General features: G+C 37.7%; 1 protein-coding gene across 3 annotated transcripts in view; it reads right to left on the minus strand.

Moving 5' to 3' along the window:
* aff2 (AF4/FMR2 family, member 2) overlaps positions 1–13,866 on the minus strand; it is a 199,322-nt gene that overhangs the window by 28,195 nt on the left and 157,261 nt on the right. For 2 of the 3 annotated variants that reach the window (XM_024283311.2, XM_036214109.1), the window contains exons 12-17: positions 12,860–12,965; positions 12,620–12,770; positions 12,283–12,504; positions 9,626–9,830; positions 4,638–5,537; positions 2,099–2,214 (exon numbers count right to left, since the gene is read on the minus strand). In XM_024283311.2, coding sequence (XP_024139079.1) covers positions 2,099–2,214; positions 4,638–5,537; positions 9,626–9,830; positions 12,283–12,504; positions 12,620–12,770; positions 12,860–12,965 — 1,700 coding nt within the window. The remainder of the gene's footprint in view (positions 1–2,098; positions 2,215–4,637; positions 5,538–9,625; positions 9,831–12,282; positions 12,505–12,619; positions 12,771–12,859; positions 12,966–13,866) is intronic. The other variant, XM_024283313.2, reaches the window with a different exon arrangement.

The raw sequence follows: 13,866 nt of genomic DNA on the forward strand, positions 1-13,866 counted from the left end.
TTTACTTTTGTATTTTTAATTTTGCTTGTATTTCTTGTCTTTTTTAATGTGTATAAACGAATAAATAAATAAAATAAATGAATTATTTTCCTTCCTTGGTGACAAACTGGACTGTACTTTAAACTGATGACAAAAACAACACATTTAGGAGACATTTTTTTCTCTTAGAAAGTTTCAGGGCTGCAGTACCTGTGGTCAACAGCAGGGGCGTCTACTTTATTCCCGTCTTTTTTCCGCCCTTCCCTGATTCACATAAATGCACAAACAAGACTTCCACCCACAACCTCCAAATATTCCAAATTCTAATATTCTGCACAATGCCAAAAAATCATCAGATTGCAGATTATTTTGAACTTTTTTCTTCAAAACCTTTGTGGTCACCGCACGGCGTGTAAAAGTGGGACTGCCGCCTCCCGATTTCAAATGCCATAACACGGCCACTGTGCAGCCACCTGCCGAATTTGCTAAAATACTGGCATTTGGATCACTGCACTGTGGCATTTTGGCTCATCAGCTGTGTCTTAAAAATGTTCATATGTCGATGTCCAATCTTATTTAGGAAAATTTCTAAAAAAGAAAGTGATTTAATAAAAATTGAACTAAAACATTACTATTATTCAACTTATGGAAAAAAATATTTGAACAAAAATTCAGATTTTAATGGAGGTTAACTTTTAGACTTCCTGAAATCATTGAGAAACTTTTTTGTGGCGCCTATCAGCCCCTAAAAGTGTCTTAAGAGTGAAGTGTTTAAACTTAAGATGAGCAGAAATTACTCTTTTGAAATTATATTTTATATAAACTTTTAAAAAGGCTTAATTTATCTTGTCAAGTTATATCACTTGGATCTCTCAGTGAAGTTCAAATTTATGTTAAATATCTATGTATCTAAATATGTGGGAAAATAAATACGAGTTCATAGTGTAATAATTAAAAATAATTAAATAAATATCAAAATAATGACAAAAAATAAATAAATCCCTTACTGTAATGCAATGAAGAGGCAGTTATTGTATTACAAATTTAAATCCAACCTTTTGTTATTTTGTAAGATTTTTAACATTTATTACTTATGTTTTTTCCATCTCTAGTGTCACTTAACATTCATTTTATCAGTTCATTAATTTGTTTTTTGTTACTTTCAATTATTTTTTTGACACAATACATAGCTACTCTGGGAATAAAACAGTTTATTTCCTTTAATGGGATTAAAATCAACCTTTGCATTTGTTTGTTTGATAATTTAGCATTTTACATTGTTGATTCTTTGTTCTTTTAATTGTAATAAAATAAATTTTGGCATACATATAAAATGAAACTTTTCGATAAATTGCTTAAAGGAGAAGTTTTCTAAACTTAGTTCCAACTTAGTATTGCATAAATAAAGGTCACTGCAAATGTTAAAAATCGCCTAAAGTGGTGAATCCAGTGAGGGCGACGCCTGTCAAAGTCTAAGGGAGCTGCTAACTGGGTCTGAGCAGGATGATCCCATCATGCAGCATCGAGCTGATGATAAACAGAGGTGACAATCACACAATGTCACAGGTTCAACTTTAGGTCGTCCCCGCCGCCACCACCTCTGATAATGCTGAGACGCTAGAAAAATATTTCCTCTAAAGCTGTCACAGCGAGGCTTATTTATAGTGACAACCAGCTTAGTGTGGTTTTTAAATAATTCACACAGAAAGCTGGAATTCACGGTTCGTCATCTCTGTGTCCTGACGTGAGCTGAGCTCGTCTGTCTGACGGAGCTTTCTTAAAAATAGGCTCCTGTAATTGTGTCTGATTGTGTGTCCGTGTCAGTCACTGCAGGCTGTGGAGCTCAAAGACTACAGAGTCAAAAAAGAAGGCATCTTTCACCACAAATGTATCCTTTTTTGCTTTAATTTAGATGGAAGTAAAATACTTTTTGATGATATCACTGGAATATTATCATGCAATTTAGATTCCTTTTATCTGAGCTAAGGAGCAGCATTATTTTCCCCGGAAACAGACTATTTTTTAAATCTAAAATTTGAAATTCCCCTTTTTTTCTGCAGAAAGTTTGGCTCGTTGACACCTCAAATGTTCGTTTTTGCGCATTTCTGCGAGCACTCACTCTGTGGAGCTGTTCTTGTGGTTGTGGATTGGGGAGATGCAGGGCGGCAGCAGCAGACAGTCTTTGTCCAGGCGAGCCTTCTTACTGCCCCGTACTGAAGATTCTCCGTGATCCAGCTGGAAAAATGAGGACAAATGAGAGAATTGGATAACAGAATTGACTGTATATGAAAATTGGACTGTGTAGTTCCAAACAGGAAGTACCCACTGGCTCCAAGAAACCAAAATCCCATAAACTTCTTGAGAAATAAACTTTTATCACTTAGAATAAGCATTCTTGTGCTTCTCCATTTTTTTTTTTGTAGTTCAAGTTATTTAAAGTATAAACTGACCAATCAGAGGCCTCAATAATAGTAGGTGCTGCCTGTTGGCTCCAACGTTAAACATCCAAAACATTTGACAGTCGGGACTTCTGAGTGGTTGCCATAGAAACCTATACTCAGGCCGACCAATCACTGCTTGCTAATGAGTTCTGGCTCCAACATGGCGGCATCCGTATCACAAAAAAAGTGAGGACTGAACTAATTTCATTTGGTTGGAGCCAGAAGTAAGCCATTTTCTATGGGTGACATCACAATAACTCAGTCCATAGAGATATATCGATTAAAAAAATAAATAAACACATTCTGATGTGTCAATTGATTCTTGACAGAACTTGAAACTGAATCTGAACATAAAAGTCTTGTAGGGAAAGTGGAGCACAAGACATCTTTGTAAGGCTGAAGATCAGCTGGTCCTGATCTGAAGATGCTCCAATCACGTTCCTCTGCTTTCCATGTGTTTTAGCAACAACTCATTAAAACGTCTGCTTGCTGGAAGATGACAGAATGAGGAACGACTGGTAAACCTGTTGTTGTATATAAAGACCGGAGAGTCCCTTGATGCATCGCTGCTGTCTCCATCATGCTGGGACGGGTGAACAAAAATAAAACCAAACGATCGGAAAGGTCTCGCCACTCCATGATTTCCCAGCAGAATAGTTTGTTCTCAGATTGCAGGTCCGCTCGTGTTTCATAGTTTCCCAAACTGGAGCGGAGCTCCTGAGCTGTGGGACCAGCTCCCAGCAGGCTTTGGGACAGAAACACCTTCTGACATCTTGGAACTTTTCTTTTTGAGAAAGCCTGGGCAGGTCGTCTTCCTACATTCTTGTTAAAGTTATTGGAGTTTTCCCATGGTGCATTGCTCTGGTTTCTCGTGTGTGTTTACTTGTGTTGCTGTCAGTGTCTTCACTGATGTTTCTTCTGGTATTTTAGTGTTCGGATGCTAATGCACAAAAACATTGTGAAATATAAAATCTTAACTTTTACAGATTTTTCTTGTTTTAAGTGAATGAGGTTTGAAATTACAACAGAGTATTAAGGACATTTTACAAGAAAAAAATAAATAAATGAAGTCTTCAAAGTCGTAACTTGACGAGAAAAAGTTGTAATTGTTATATAATAAGAATAAAGTTGTATATTTATGACTTTAAAAGTTAAAGGCTAAATATGAGAAAAAATGTATCCCGAGACGACTGAGCATCTATTTTCTGAATCTTTTCACTGTACATTATTGGCTATTTCCTGAAATTCAATGCTTAGCAGATTTCTCTATTAAGAATGTCATTTTTGTGTTTATTTTGAAAAACAAAAATACATAAATTATTTTAAATATTAAAATTATCCTAGGTAAATTTCATAAACACGAATGTCAATTTATGAAAATCATATCATCCATAAACTCAATGGAAAATAAACATGAAACTTTAAAGTATCACATGTAATTTACAACTTTTTCATAACTCCTAATTTAATGTTCATCATGTCTATGTATCCCTTTAATTTATTTAATTCTCTTCAGGGTTTTTTTTTCTCTTTTTGCGTCTTTTTTAACATATATATTTTTTTTTACATCGTATGTGACTATTCAAATTGTAATTTGTTGGACATGTTGTTTCCTAAATGGCTAAGGAGTTTCGATGGTTTAGAAAGAGTGTGTTAATTTGGAGCTCCGGTTTTAAAGAATTGAACATTTTGAATTATTTTTTTGTCTTTTTTTATGTGGGCCACTTGTGTCCTAAATCTTAGTCTTTATGAGTTTGTTAGTGTTTAATGTTTAGCCCTTCTCGTCTTATGACACCATCAACAATCAATGAATCAATTCTTAACTGTTGAAAGTAGTTTTTCTTCCATGGCTCCAGTGTGGAATCCTCCAGTCTGTCTGCAGTAATTTGGGACTCTCTGAGGATTATTTTTCTGTCTTAAACAGTTTTTTAATTTGTGCATTTGTTTTTCCATTAAAATCTTGTTTTTCGCTTTAACTTCTTGAGGAGACGAGGCGACACTCAGCCTAGTTAGTAAAACCTGAGCATCTTTTATGCGGGTTTGTTCAGAGGTGGCATCTGAGCAGAGGTTCATAAATGAGGCCCCCGGCGCCTCCCTGCTGTGGGTCACTAAACCTTATGTGTTAATGGCTCACCCTGTCACAGTGAGGCCAAATGGAGCCTCTCAGGTGTAACCACCCTGTGATTTGACTTGGAGGGGGAAGTCGGTCATACACACCTTGTGTTTCCTTTTGCTCTTGCTGGCGTGTTTTTCGACTGGAAGCGGCGTGTTTGCGGTGGATTGTCTTCTGTTTTTTGCTCCGCCCTCCGCCGCCTCTCCTCTTCCAGACGGCCTGGGATTACCGTGTTCCTGCGCAGAGGGGTTGTCCAGGATCCCCAGACCTTGGCAAATCTTCTCCCTGTCTCTTGTTCTGTCTCTTTCTGCAAAGCCGAAGCGGTCCCTGTCGTCTCTGTCGGCCTGCCCTTCTCTGAGCAGCACTAATCTCTCGTTTTCCTCCACCTGTCCCTCCCCTTTGTTGGGCTTCAGTCTTTCTCTGTCTCGCCCTTCGCTCTCATCTCTTTCGGCAATTCCCACTCTGGATCTTTCCCCCACACCCTGACCTGGCACCCTGCTGAGCAAACTCAAGTCAATTTTCACCCACAAACTCTGGATCTCGTGGTACTCCCTCAGGGGCGACGGCGCCACCTCCTGCCCCACATTAGAAGGTGACAGGGGCTCCGCTTTGCTCTGCCCGCCTGTCCCCCCAGGATCAGGAACTGAGATGCCAAAAGAACTGCTGATAGTACTGATGCTCAGAGAGCTACTGCTACTGCTAACGCTGCTGCTACCATTAGTCGTCAGGCTGCTACCGTCTTTGACCCGGAATCCCGTCCTCCCAAACGTTCCCACAGTGTTGGCGGAGCCGGGGCACGGCAGGAGGGCCGTGTGCATGTGTGTGCTGGACAGAGTCTGTGTGTTGATGGCGGAGCGTGTGGTCTGAGCCGGCAGGGCGGGGATTTTGACTGCTTCCTCTGCGTCCGACTGGCATTCCGACGAGGAGGAGGAGGAATCTGTTTCGATGAATTCCCGGGACTTTGGTGTGATTCTGGTGCTGGGGCCTCGGTGTTTCTTTTTGTCCTGATTCAAACGATAAGAAAAAAGTTTCTGAACAAACACAATCAGTCTGCTTGAACAGAACAGAAATACTAGTGACATAAGAAAAAGGGATTTGATGAAGTGATGCAGCTTTGAATGACGCCGCGGACAAAGATCCCGAACAAAGGCGGCGCTTATGCGCCGTATCGCAGAATGTGATAATATCATGCAAATTAGGCGCAAGTTGGCAGCTTGTTCATCTAATCTGTGAAATGAAACATGCTTGACTGTATAATTATGACGAGCAGAATTCTTTTTTATTTATTTAAGATGAACGAACAGATTCTAAAATGAGAAAAATATATTTTGGGTAAAAGTGGAAATGAAGTGAAGTGAAAAAAGAAATACCTATATATATATTTCTTTAGTAAACAGTGAGCGTGTGAACATGTATTTATTAAAAAAGGGAAATTGCAAATTAATGAACATCAAAAACAAATATATGTCAAATTTTAGCCATTTCCACCTGCGGTTTGATGAAAGGTTGAAACTATACACATATATTATATACAAGACAAGTAAAAGACTGTATGCGCCAGAGGTTTGCAACCTGTTGCTCCTTTATGCCTCTTTTGTGGCTCTTTGACTTTAGAGAAAACTTAGAATAATTTAGTTAATTCGTTTCAGTTTTATCTCACGTTGAGATTTTTAACATGTCATATAACTGACACACAAACAAAAACGAGCCTTCTGGATCATGCACAAGGCAGAATATTTACATACTAACCAATATTGATGCAATCTAAAATATTAAAATTACAGGATTTAATACCATATCAGACTATAAATAATGTATTTAATTTCTTACTAGCAGAGAATAAGCAGAAATTATTTATAATCAAAGAAAATCCCCACAAACTAAGAACAATTAGAACTACTATTAACACAAACCATTCGCAGTAAATTTAATTTCTCTGTTTGCAGACCAAAAATCTGGAACAGTTTAGATTTAGAACAAAAACATTTAAGATACATAACAGTACTAGGGGTGTGACACAATTAACTTGTTTCCCTGTGAAGACTATTATCCTGTAGTTAATATTATATTAATATTTGGTGTTCTGAAAGTGTTTGTGCTGTTTTTTTTTTTTGTTTTTTTTTGCTTTTTTTCTCTTTTGTTTTTTAAGAGGAAGGCTTAAATAATCTTCTGCCTGCTCCCTTTCAAACACTATGTGTCATATTGCATGTACTTTACTATAAACATGTTTGAAACTAATTTTCTTTTAAAAGAAATTAATAAAACTGAAGAAAATAATGGTTAAAGAAATGGTTTACTGTTGGAACATGTTTTAAGCTCATATTTTCTGCTGCACAACAGTTGATGTTTAGAGGCAAAGTTCTTAAATATTATAACTGCATTTACATGTTTATTTTTTTTTTTCTAAATTAATCCTTCTCCAATGTTATGTTTTATTTCTGATGGTAAAAATAAATGAATCTGTAGATCTAGATCTGTTAAATCTGCTGCATCTGACACAGGGTGTATTTTATTTTGAAAGGAACTTGTATGCACTGCGGTCAAAAGTTGAATTTATAGACTTGTAAAGCATTCTTATAATTTGTTTAAAATATTTAAAACCTACATTTTATAAAACAAATGGCTTAAAAAAACAAACACTTCGATAAAATTTGTGTGAAAACTGTGGCATTTTTCTGATAATAGGGGAAATATTTGAACAAATTCAAGCTTAAAATTGCATTTTTGAGCATTAAATCATTTAAATTTATTTAAACAGATACATTTAAAAAAAAATTCAGGTTTTTAAGAGGTAGATATTACACAACACAGGTAAAAGATAAACTACAAATAGAAATGCAAAATAAAACTTTACATTTTCTTTAAAAAAAAAGTTGCAAAACATTGACACACGGATGAATTTTCATGCATCGTGCAGCCAGTCATCAAACTGGGTTATTCAGAGTTCACTAAGTTCTGTGTCGTCAAAGTGGCTTAAAGAGGTTTTTAACTGAGTAACCATGGCAACAGGAGGAGCTGTGTTTACACGCGAGAGCAGCTGGTTCATCTTTTCAAAGAAAACACCTGAAATAAAACTTTAAAACCCAAACAAGTTCATTGATGAAGAGGGACGTGGAAGCTTGATTAACCTCCGGTTGTCCTGGGAATGTGAGACCCGGAAGGTTTCATGGATGAAACGGGAATGTGGCAAACGAGGCGCCCCGCGAATTTATGGTCCAATAATTTTCTGTACTGATTTCAGAGTTTATTGACAGACAGAGCAGGGAGAGGAAACGAGGAGCTAATTAACCGAATATTGAGCCGTTTCTGTTCACCTGCCGGAGCTGTCAGCGCAGCACCTATCCGGGCTACAAAACTCCAATCTTTTTCCAACGTTGTTCAGCGGCGTGTGAATGAGAATATTACCGTCGGAGATGGATTAAGTCTAGTTTTTAGAAGCAAATTTTCAGTTTTTGCCAGAAATGATGCTGATGTTTACAAGCATGGTAAACAGCACCATCATTTTAACCTTTAATTTCATTTATTTAAGATGTAAAAAATGGTCCAATTTGTTTGCATGTTTTGTTTTAATGTTCTTCATCCTGATTGGCTGATTGCTAAAAATGCATTCAGTTTGCCCAATCTACATAAACCTTCGATCATGAGATCTTTTTCATGCTAAAATACTTTACATAATTTTCCATGAAGGTTTGAACTTTGAGGGTTTAAAAAAGCAAAAAGTGTGAAAATGTTTGCGTCAGAAAAAACGTATTACGTGTGTAGTGCGGATTTTTAAAAATAAAAATGAAAACTTCACAGATTTCACCTATCACCACTTATTTTACAACTCCCGATTAATGATGAAACACTGGGCCAGAAATTAAATGAGCTCCTAACAAAACAAGCCAGTTTAGTTATAAGCTTACATTTAAACTGCTTATTGGTCAAAAAGTTTTATTTAAAAAAATTCTTAGTTCAATGTGATTTCCTGGATTCTATTTTAACATTCTGTCTCTCACAGTTGAAGTGTATCAGTAGCTGAGTTTCTATTACACATATACTTCATAAAACTTTATCGAAATTCTAGAAATGTAAAAAAAAACCACAATTTCGCAATTTCACAGTTATCATTAAATCATATTTATGCAAATAAACACAAATCAACTCGTCATTCAAAAACAGGGCGACGGATGTGAACAATAATTCGATTTACAGCAGATTCCTCAAATTTCTGCTGCAGCACTAGCGCTCATCGTCTATCGAAGGAGACGTTGGCGTTTTATTTAGGCCATAGAGCGGCGAGCTACATAGGAGCGGATACAAATGAGGCGATTTCTTGGCGTGGTATCCGGTTGTTGGTCATGTGACTCATTCAATTCAAAAAAAGTGTTTCCATTGCAGTTTTGCGAAATAAGTCAATTTTGATATACCTCAAAAACCATATCCTCCAAGTTTAAAAACCTTTTTTCGATAAATGCAAGTTTTTTCGAAACTGTCTTATGTGATTTATTGCTCATCCAATTTGCACAATTTCATAGTCAATAGAAATGCAGCCATTGATGAACAAAATTTTTTTTTCATTTTAAGTGGAAAAACTTCCAAATAACAGTGAATATCTTTTATCATGCAAGTACCTGCATTAATCTGTTTTTCAAAAAGTAAAAGTAAAACTTTTAACATTATTTATGCACATTTTTCTATAGGTTTCAGTCACTCAACACTTGAAATTATCACTTAAGCTAATAAAAGAACTATCCTCCGTATGACCTCATAGTCATTATACATTTTCTTTTTTAAATATATGATAAAATTGCCAAACCTTACCTTTTGATGTTGCCTCCTGATTTCTAAAACATTTACTTTTCTCTATTTGAATAATGGAATTTAGATTTTTTGATGTTTATTTTTGTAAATCTACGTTGTTTTACAATGCACAAATAACCAAATTTAGTCCTTTTTTCATTGTTTTTGTGCGTTTTTCTTTTATTAAGCGGTTTGTTGTTGTAGAATAATCTGATCTGACGGACTCACAGATGGTGTTGTGGTTAAGACGTGGTGTTAAACTTTGCTCCAGGTGTGTTTAGAAAGCTGCCCAAGTGCTCATGAGCCTGACCTGGTTTACAGTGACAGCCGGTGCCGGAGCGGCGCTCGGCTGCAGAGCTGCTGGTGGAGTGGTCGCGTTGTTGTTTGGGTTGGTTGCGCTGCGAGGTTCCTTCCTCGGGGCCGTTTTCCCACTGGGAGGTTTGCTCCGCGGCCTCGGGGGGTTCTGATGCTCCAGGGGAGGGGGAGGCAACAGGTCCTTGTCTCGAGAAGCGGGGCTGGAAGGTGGAGAAACAGAAATAGGCGGCGCCGTGAATTTGATTATGACTGAGCAGAGCAACGGAGCACAGAAGACGTTTGCCTCAAAAGGCTCTGGGGGGGTGAAGTGCGTCCACATGGGAAAAAAAATACACAACAGGATGAAAGAAGTGAAAACAGTGTGCATTCAGATGAACTTGACTGGATGTTGGAGGCTTGACACGCAAAAGTTAGAAAAAAACAAGTGACTGAGGAAGAAAAACAGAAAAAAAGGAAGCCGGGGTCATTGTTTTCATTCGAGCTGGCCTGGAGTCAAAGCAAGCACAGAGTTTGGCATGGCTTCTCCTCAATCAATGAGGTTCTTTTGCCTCCTGCATGTGAGTGACAGTCCTCAATGTTTGCTGCCAAGAAGCGCCGTGATCCAACAGAGGCTGTGCGGCTCCTGATATGAGCTCAGTCAGGCCTGAAAACAACAGCCTGCAACTCCACTCTTGTAGCAGCTATTTTAATGAGAAAACCCTAAAAAAGGATAAAACAAAGCCTCAAGTTTGACTTTTTTAGTTTGTAAAATTTTAAATTTAAGTAAACAACCTTCTGTATGGATATTTTTGTTGCTCTGGACAGAGCAAATTATAGTTTTTAGATAAAGTTTATTGTGCATTCCGTGTTTATTTAAAGTTTTAATATCCTTAACCCCTTCACGATGTACGTTGCTAATTTGCAACAAACCATAAATCCAGAACTGAACTTAATTGAACCGAAAAAAAAAATAAGAATACATATTTTATTTAATTGGAAACAAATTAAAGGATGAAAGAGTTTTAAAAATATTAAACTAAATAAGGTATTTTCTGTGGATTTGACAGCAATTGCAACAAATTAGAACCTCAGCAACACAATATATTTTATTTAGGGGAGTAATCATTAATGCAATTAATCATTTTGAATTAACACGTTAATATTAATGCAACTTAACTACACCTGTAGAGCATCGTTTCTTTGCTTTGGCTCGCCGAATTAGGCTTCGTCAAAACATTATCCCACTTATTCCATGGTTATGTACAGAAGAAAAAAATATTTAATTGGTTTTTAGTACTTTAATATTGTTATTTTTTCGTTTTTTTCACAAAAAGCGGACTATAATCTGGCAGGTTGTCACAGCAGCACGACAACCCGTCGCCGAGCCTCGACTGCAGCGGCAATAGATGCTGATCGTCACCACAGGTTAAAGTATCAGTTCAGAGAGAAAGTTCACCTCTTACCACTTATTTTGTCCAGAAGATGAAAAGAAATGTTGTTTTAAAGCAGCCAGTGATATAGAACAGTGACCAGAACTTTTTTTTTTTCCTATGGCTGTATGTCAGCATCTCTGTTTTCTTGGAGTTTGTAATTAATTAAGGATAAATTACTCTCTGGCCTGTTTTTGTTCAAAAGCAGTATATTTAAAAAAAATACCTTGTAAAACATTGTGATTAAAAGTGATCTATCACAACAAGCGTGATTAATCTGATTTGTATTAATTTTGTTTTAAGTCTGTTGACAGCCTTAGTTAAAAATAAATATTCTAAATGTACAGTTTTTTGTGTGATTGTTTACAGATAATAAGTGGTCGGCAAATACTATAACTAATTTAAAAAAAATGTTAATTGCCATTAATCGCTATTACATTTTTCCCCAGGTTTGCGAGTAATTATTTCTTTTTAAATCAATTCCTGGTCCTAATTTTATTTTGAAAGTTTGCTAAATTTGTTCTGTTAAAACTGGATTGTTTTGCTTCATACAGACATTATTTCACATTTAGAGTCGTGCTGTCAATCGGTTGAAAAAAATAATCTGATTAATCACACTGCGGTTAATTATGATTAGTCACAATGTTTTACTAAGTACATTTTATATGACAATATGCAACAAAATATTTTTATTTTTAAATTTATAAACTTAACTCAGATATCCCAGAAGTGTTATTAGTGCGCACAAAACACATCAACAGTGAGATAAACAAAACTTTAATTTGTTAAAGTTGACGGCTGTAGGTTAGAGACACAAAGAAATGTACACAAATAATGTGATTGTATCAGCCAGCGGTGACATCACCAAACTTCACCACAGATGGGACAAAAATGTCTAAAGAATCCCACTGAGGCTGTCCCTGACCAGAGGATTTGATGGTGACTTTTATTTTGATAGCTTACCTAAAAAAAGAGTAGCATTTCTTTGATTCTGAAGCTGGATCGACTTGTTGAGTGGACTTTTATGTTTGAGTTTTGGCTCCATCTGTGCTTCATACTGTTAATTGTGTGTGTTCAGAAAAAAAAAATCTTGCTAGCTTTATAATGTAAGGTGTACATGTGTTGATAGTAGGACTGATAATGATGTCACTAAACTGACGTTGACTAAATATTAGAAAGTGTATTTTTTTTCTCTAATAAAGAGAAGCCTCCTAAACGTCTCCAGCGTTCCCTCCTGTCTCACCTGTGCTGGTTTGATCTGCTCCACGTCTGGTTCTGATTATCCTCGCCGCTGGCGGACCGCTCCACCCGCCCGACCGGCTGCTTCTTCCCAGTGGTGGTCCTCCGCGGGGTTGTGACCTCCTGGCCCGACAGCAGGCCCGGCGACAGCCGGATCTTGGATCTCTGGCTCTCCCCTGAGGCCTTCTGGTTGATCTTTGCTTTGGCTTTCTCCCTGCCAGAGCTGCTGAGATTAAAAACCAGATTCAGATTTTTTTTATGGCGGAAGAAACATTTCTGTGGATTGCAACCTTCAATTTGCTCTGGCCTCTGATCAGAACGTTTATAGTTGTAGCACCTACCAGAAGGTCGCCCTGGTATCTTTGTGCTCCACCACAGGAGCAGCAGGAACTGGCACGCTGCTGGAGCCGCTGGGTTTGGACTTGGCAGCGGTTCCCGCTCCTGCTGCTTCGCTCCTGGGAGAGAAAGGCTGCGAGTCCTGGCTGCTGGAGCCTTAGAAGAGGACAGCCAAAATAAGCTCTTCTAATCAAACTTGTTTATCATGTCAGGGAGGGAGAATCAGACCTGGACTGTCTACCTACCTGTGCCACGGTGTTCCTGCTGAGGGGGGGGCAGAGGTTTGGTTTGAGCTTGGACTTTGTTCAACCAGCTGTCAAGCTGCCATTTGTTTGTGGAAGGGGGCTCAGGCTAAAAACAGAAAAACATATTTAAAGTCACAAAAAAAAACTTGAAAGAGTCCTTGAAGACCCACCCAGACGAAAATTGTGTTTTTATTAGGTTTTTTTCTCCGAACAGAAAGGATTTTTATAAAAATAAATAAATAAAGCTCAGAATTGCAGTTTTGAGAATCAGAAAAAAAAATGCTGTTAGAAAAAAAAATGTTGTGGCGCAGAAAACATGGAGGCTGCAAGCTCTATACTACTAGTAACAGGGAGGGGAAGAGCGGCGGGATTGCCCCATGCCTGCAACTCAGATGCCGCTACGTATAATTACATACAATTTGCACATAATGCACAGATGAAAGTTGGTCATATGTGGAATAAGTGAAAGTAAGTTACACAGATGTAAGATAAAATGAAGAAAAGAAGTATGAATAAACCGCACAAAGAACACGCACACTTTATTGAATTTCATCACTTTGACACTGGACAGAAATCATATCGCGTCAGCACCATGGACAGCTCCTTCCGCGAGTCCGTACGATGCTTTGCTTTAACCAGACATTCGGATTTCTTTCTTTGCTAGGCGCTAGCCAAAGCAGCTGGACTCGGCATAGACTGCTGGAGGGGGAAAAAATCTGCCAGTCCATTTACACGTCACACATTACGATTATTACGCTGTTTATATGCAATTCAATAAAGATTTATACACCGATTACATAATTTTAACATATTTGTGCTGCACATGCAATATAAACATAAACAGTCGGCTGTGATGCAGTGATAGAGTGGTTGACCACTGATCGGAAGATTGTAGGTTCGATTCCCGCCTTGGGCAAAAAATTGAACAACATATATACTCTGGTGGGAGGTTTTGAGCAGCGAAGTCGATGTGTGAATGGGACTGTGACTGCTGAACACTTTGAGCC

Source organism: Oryzias melastigma, linkage group LG10 (genome assembly GCF_002922805.2).
Source record: "Oryzias melastigma strain HK-1 linkage group LG10, ASM292280v2, whole genome shotgun sequence".
Lineage (NCBI taxonomy): Eukaryota > Metazoa > Chordata > Actinopteri > Beloniformes > Adrianichthyidae > Oryzias > Oryzias melastigma.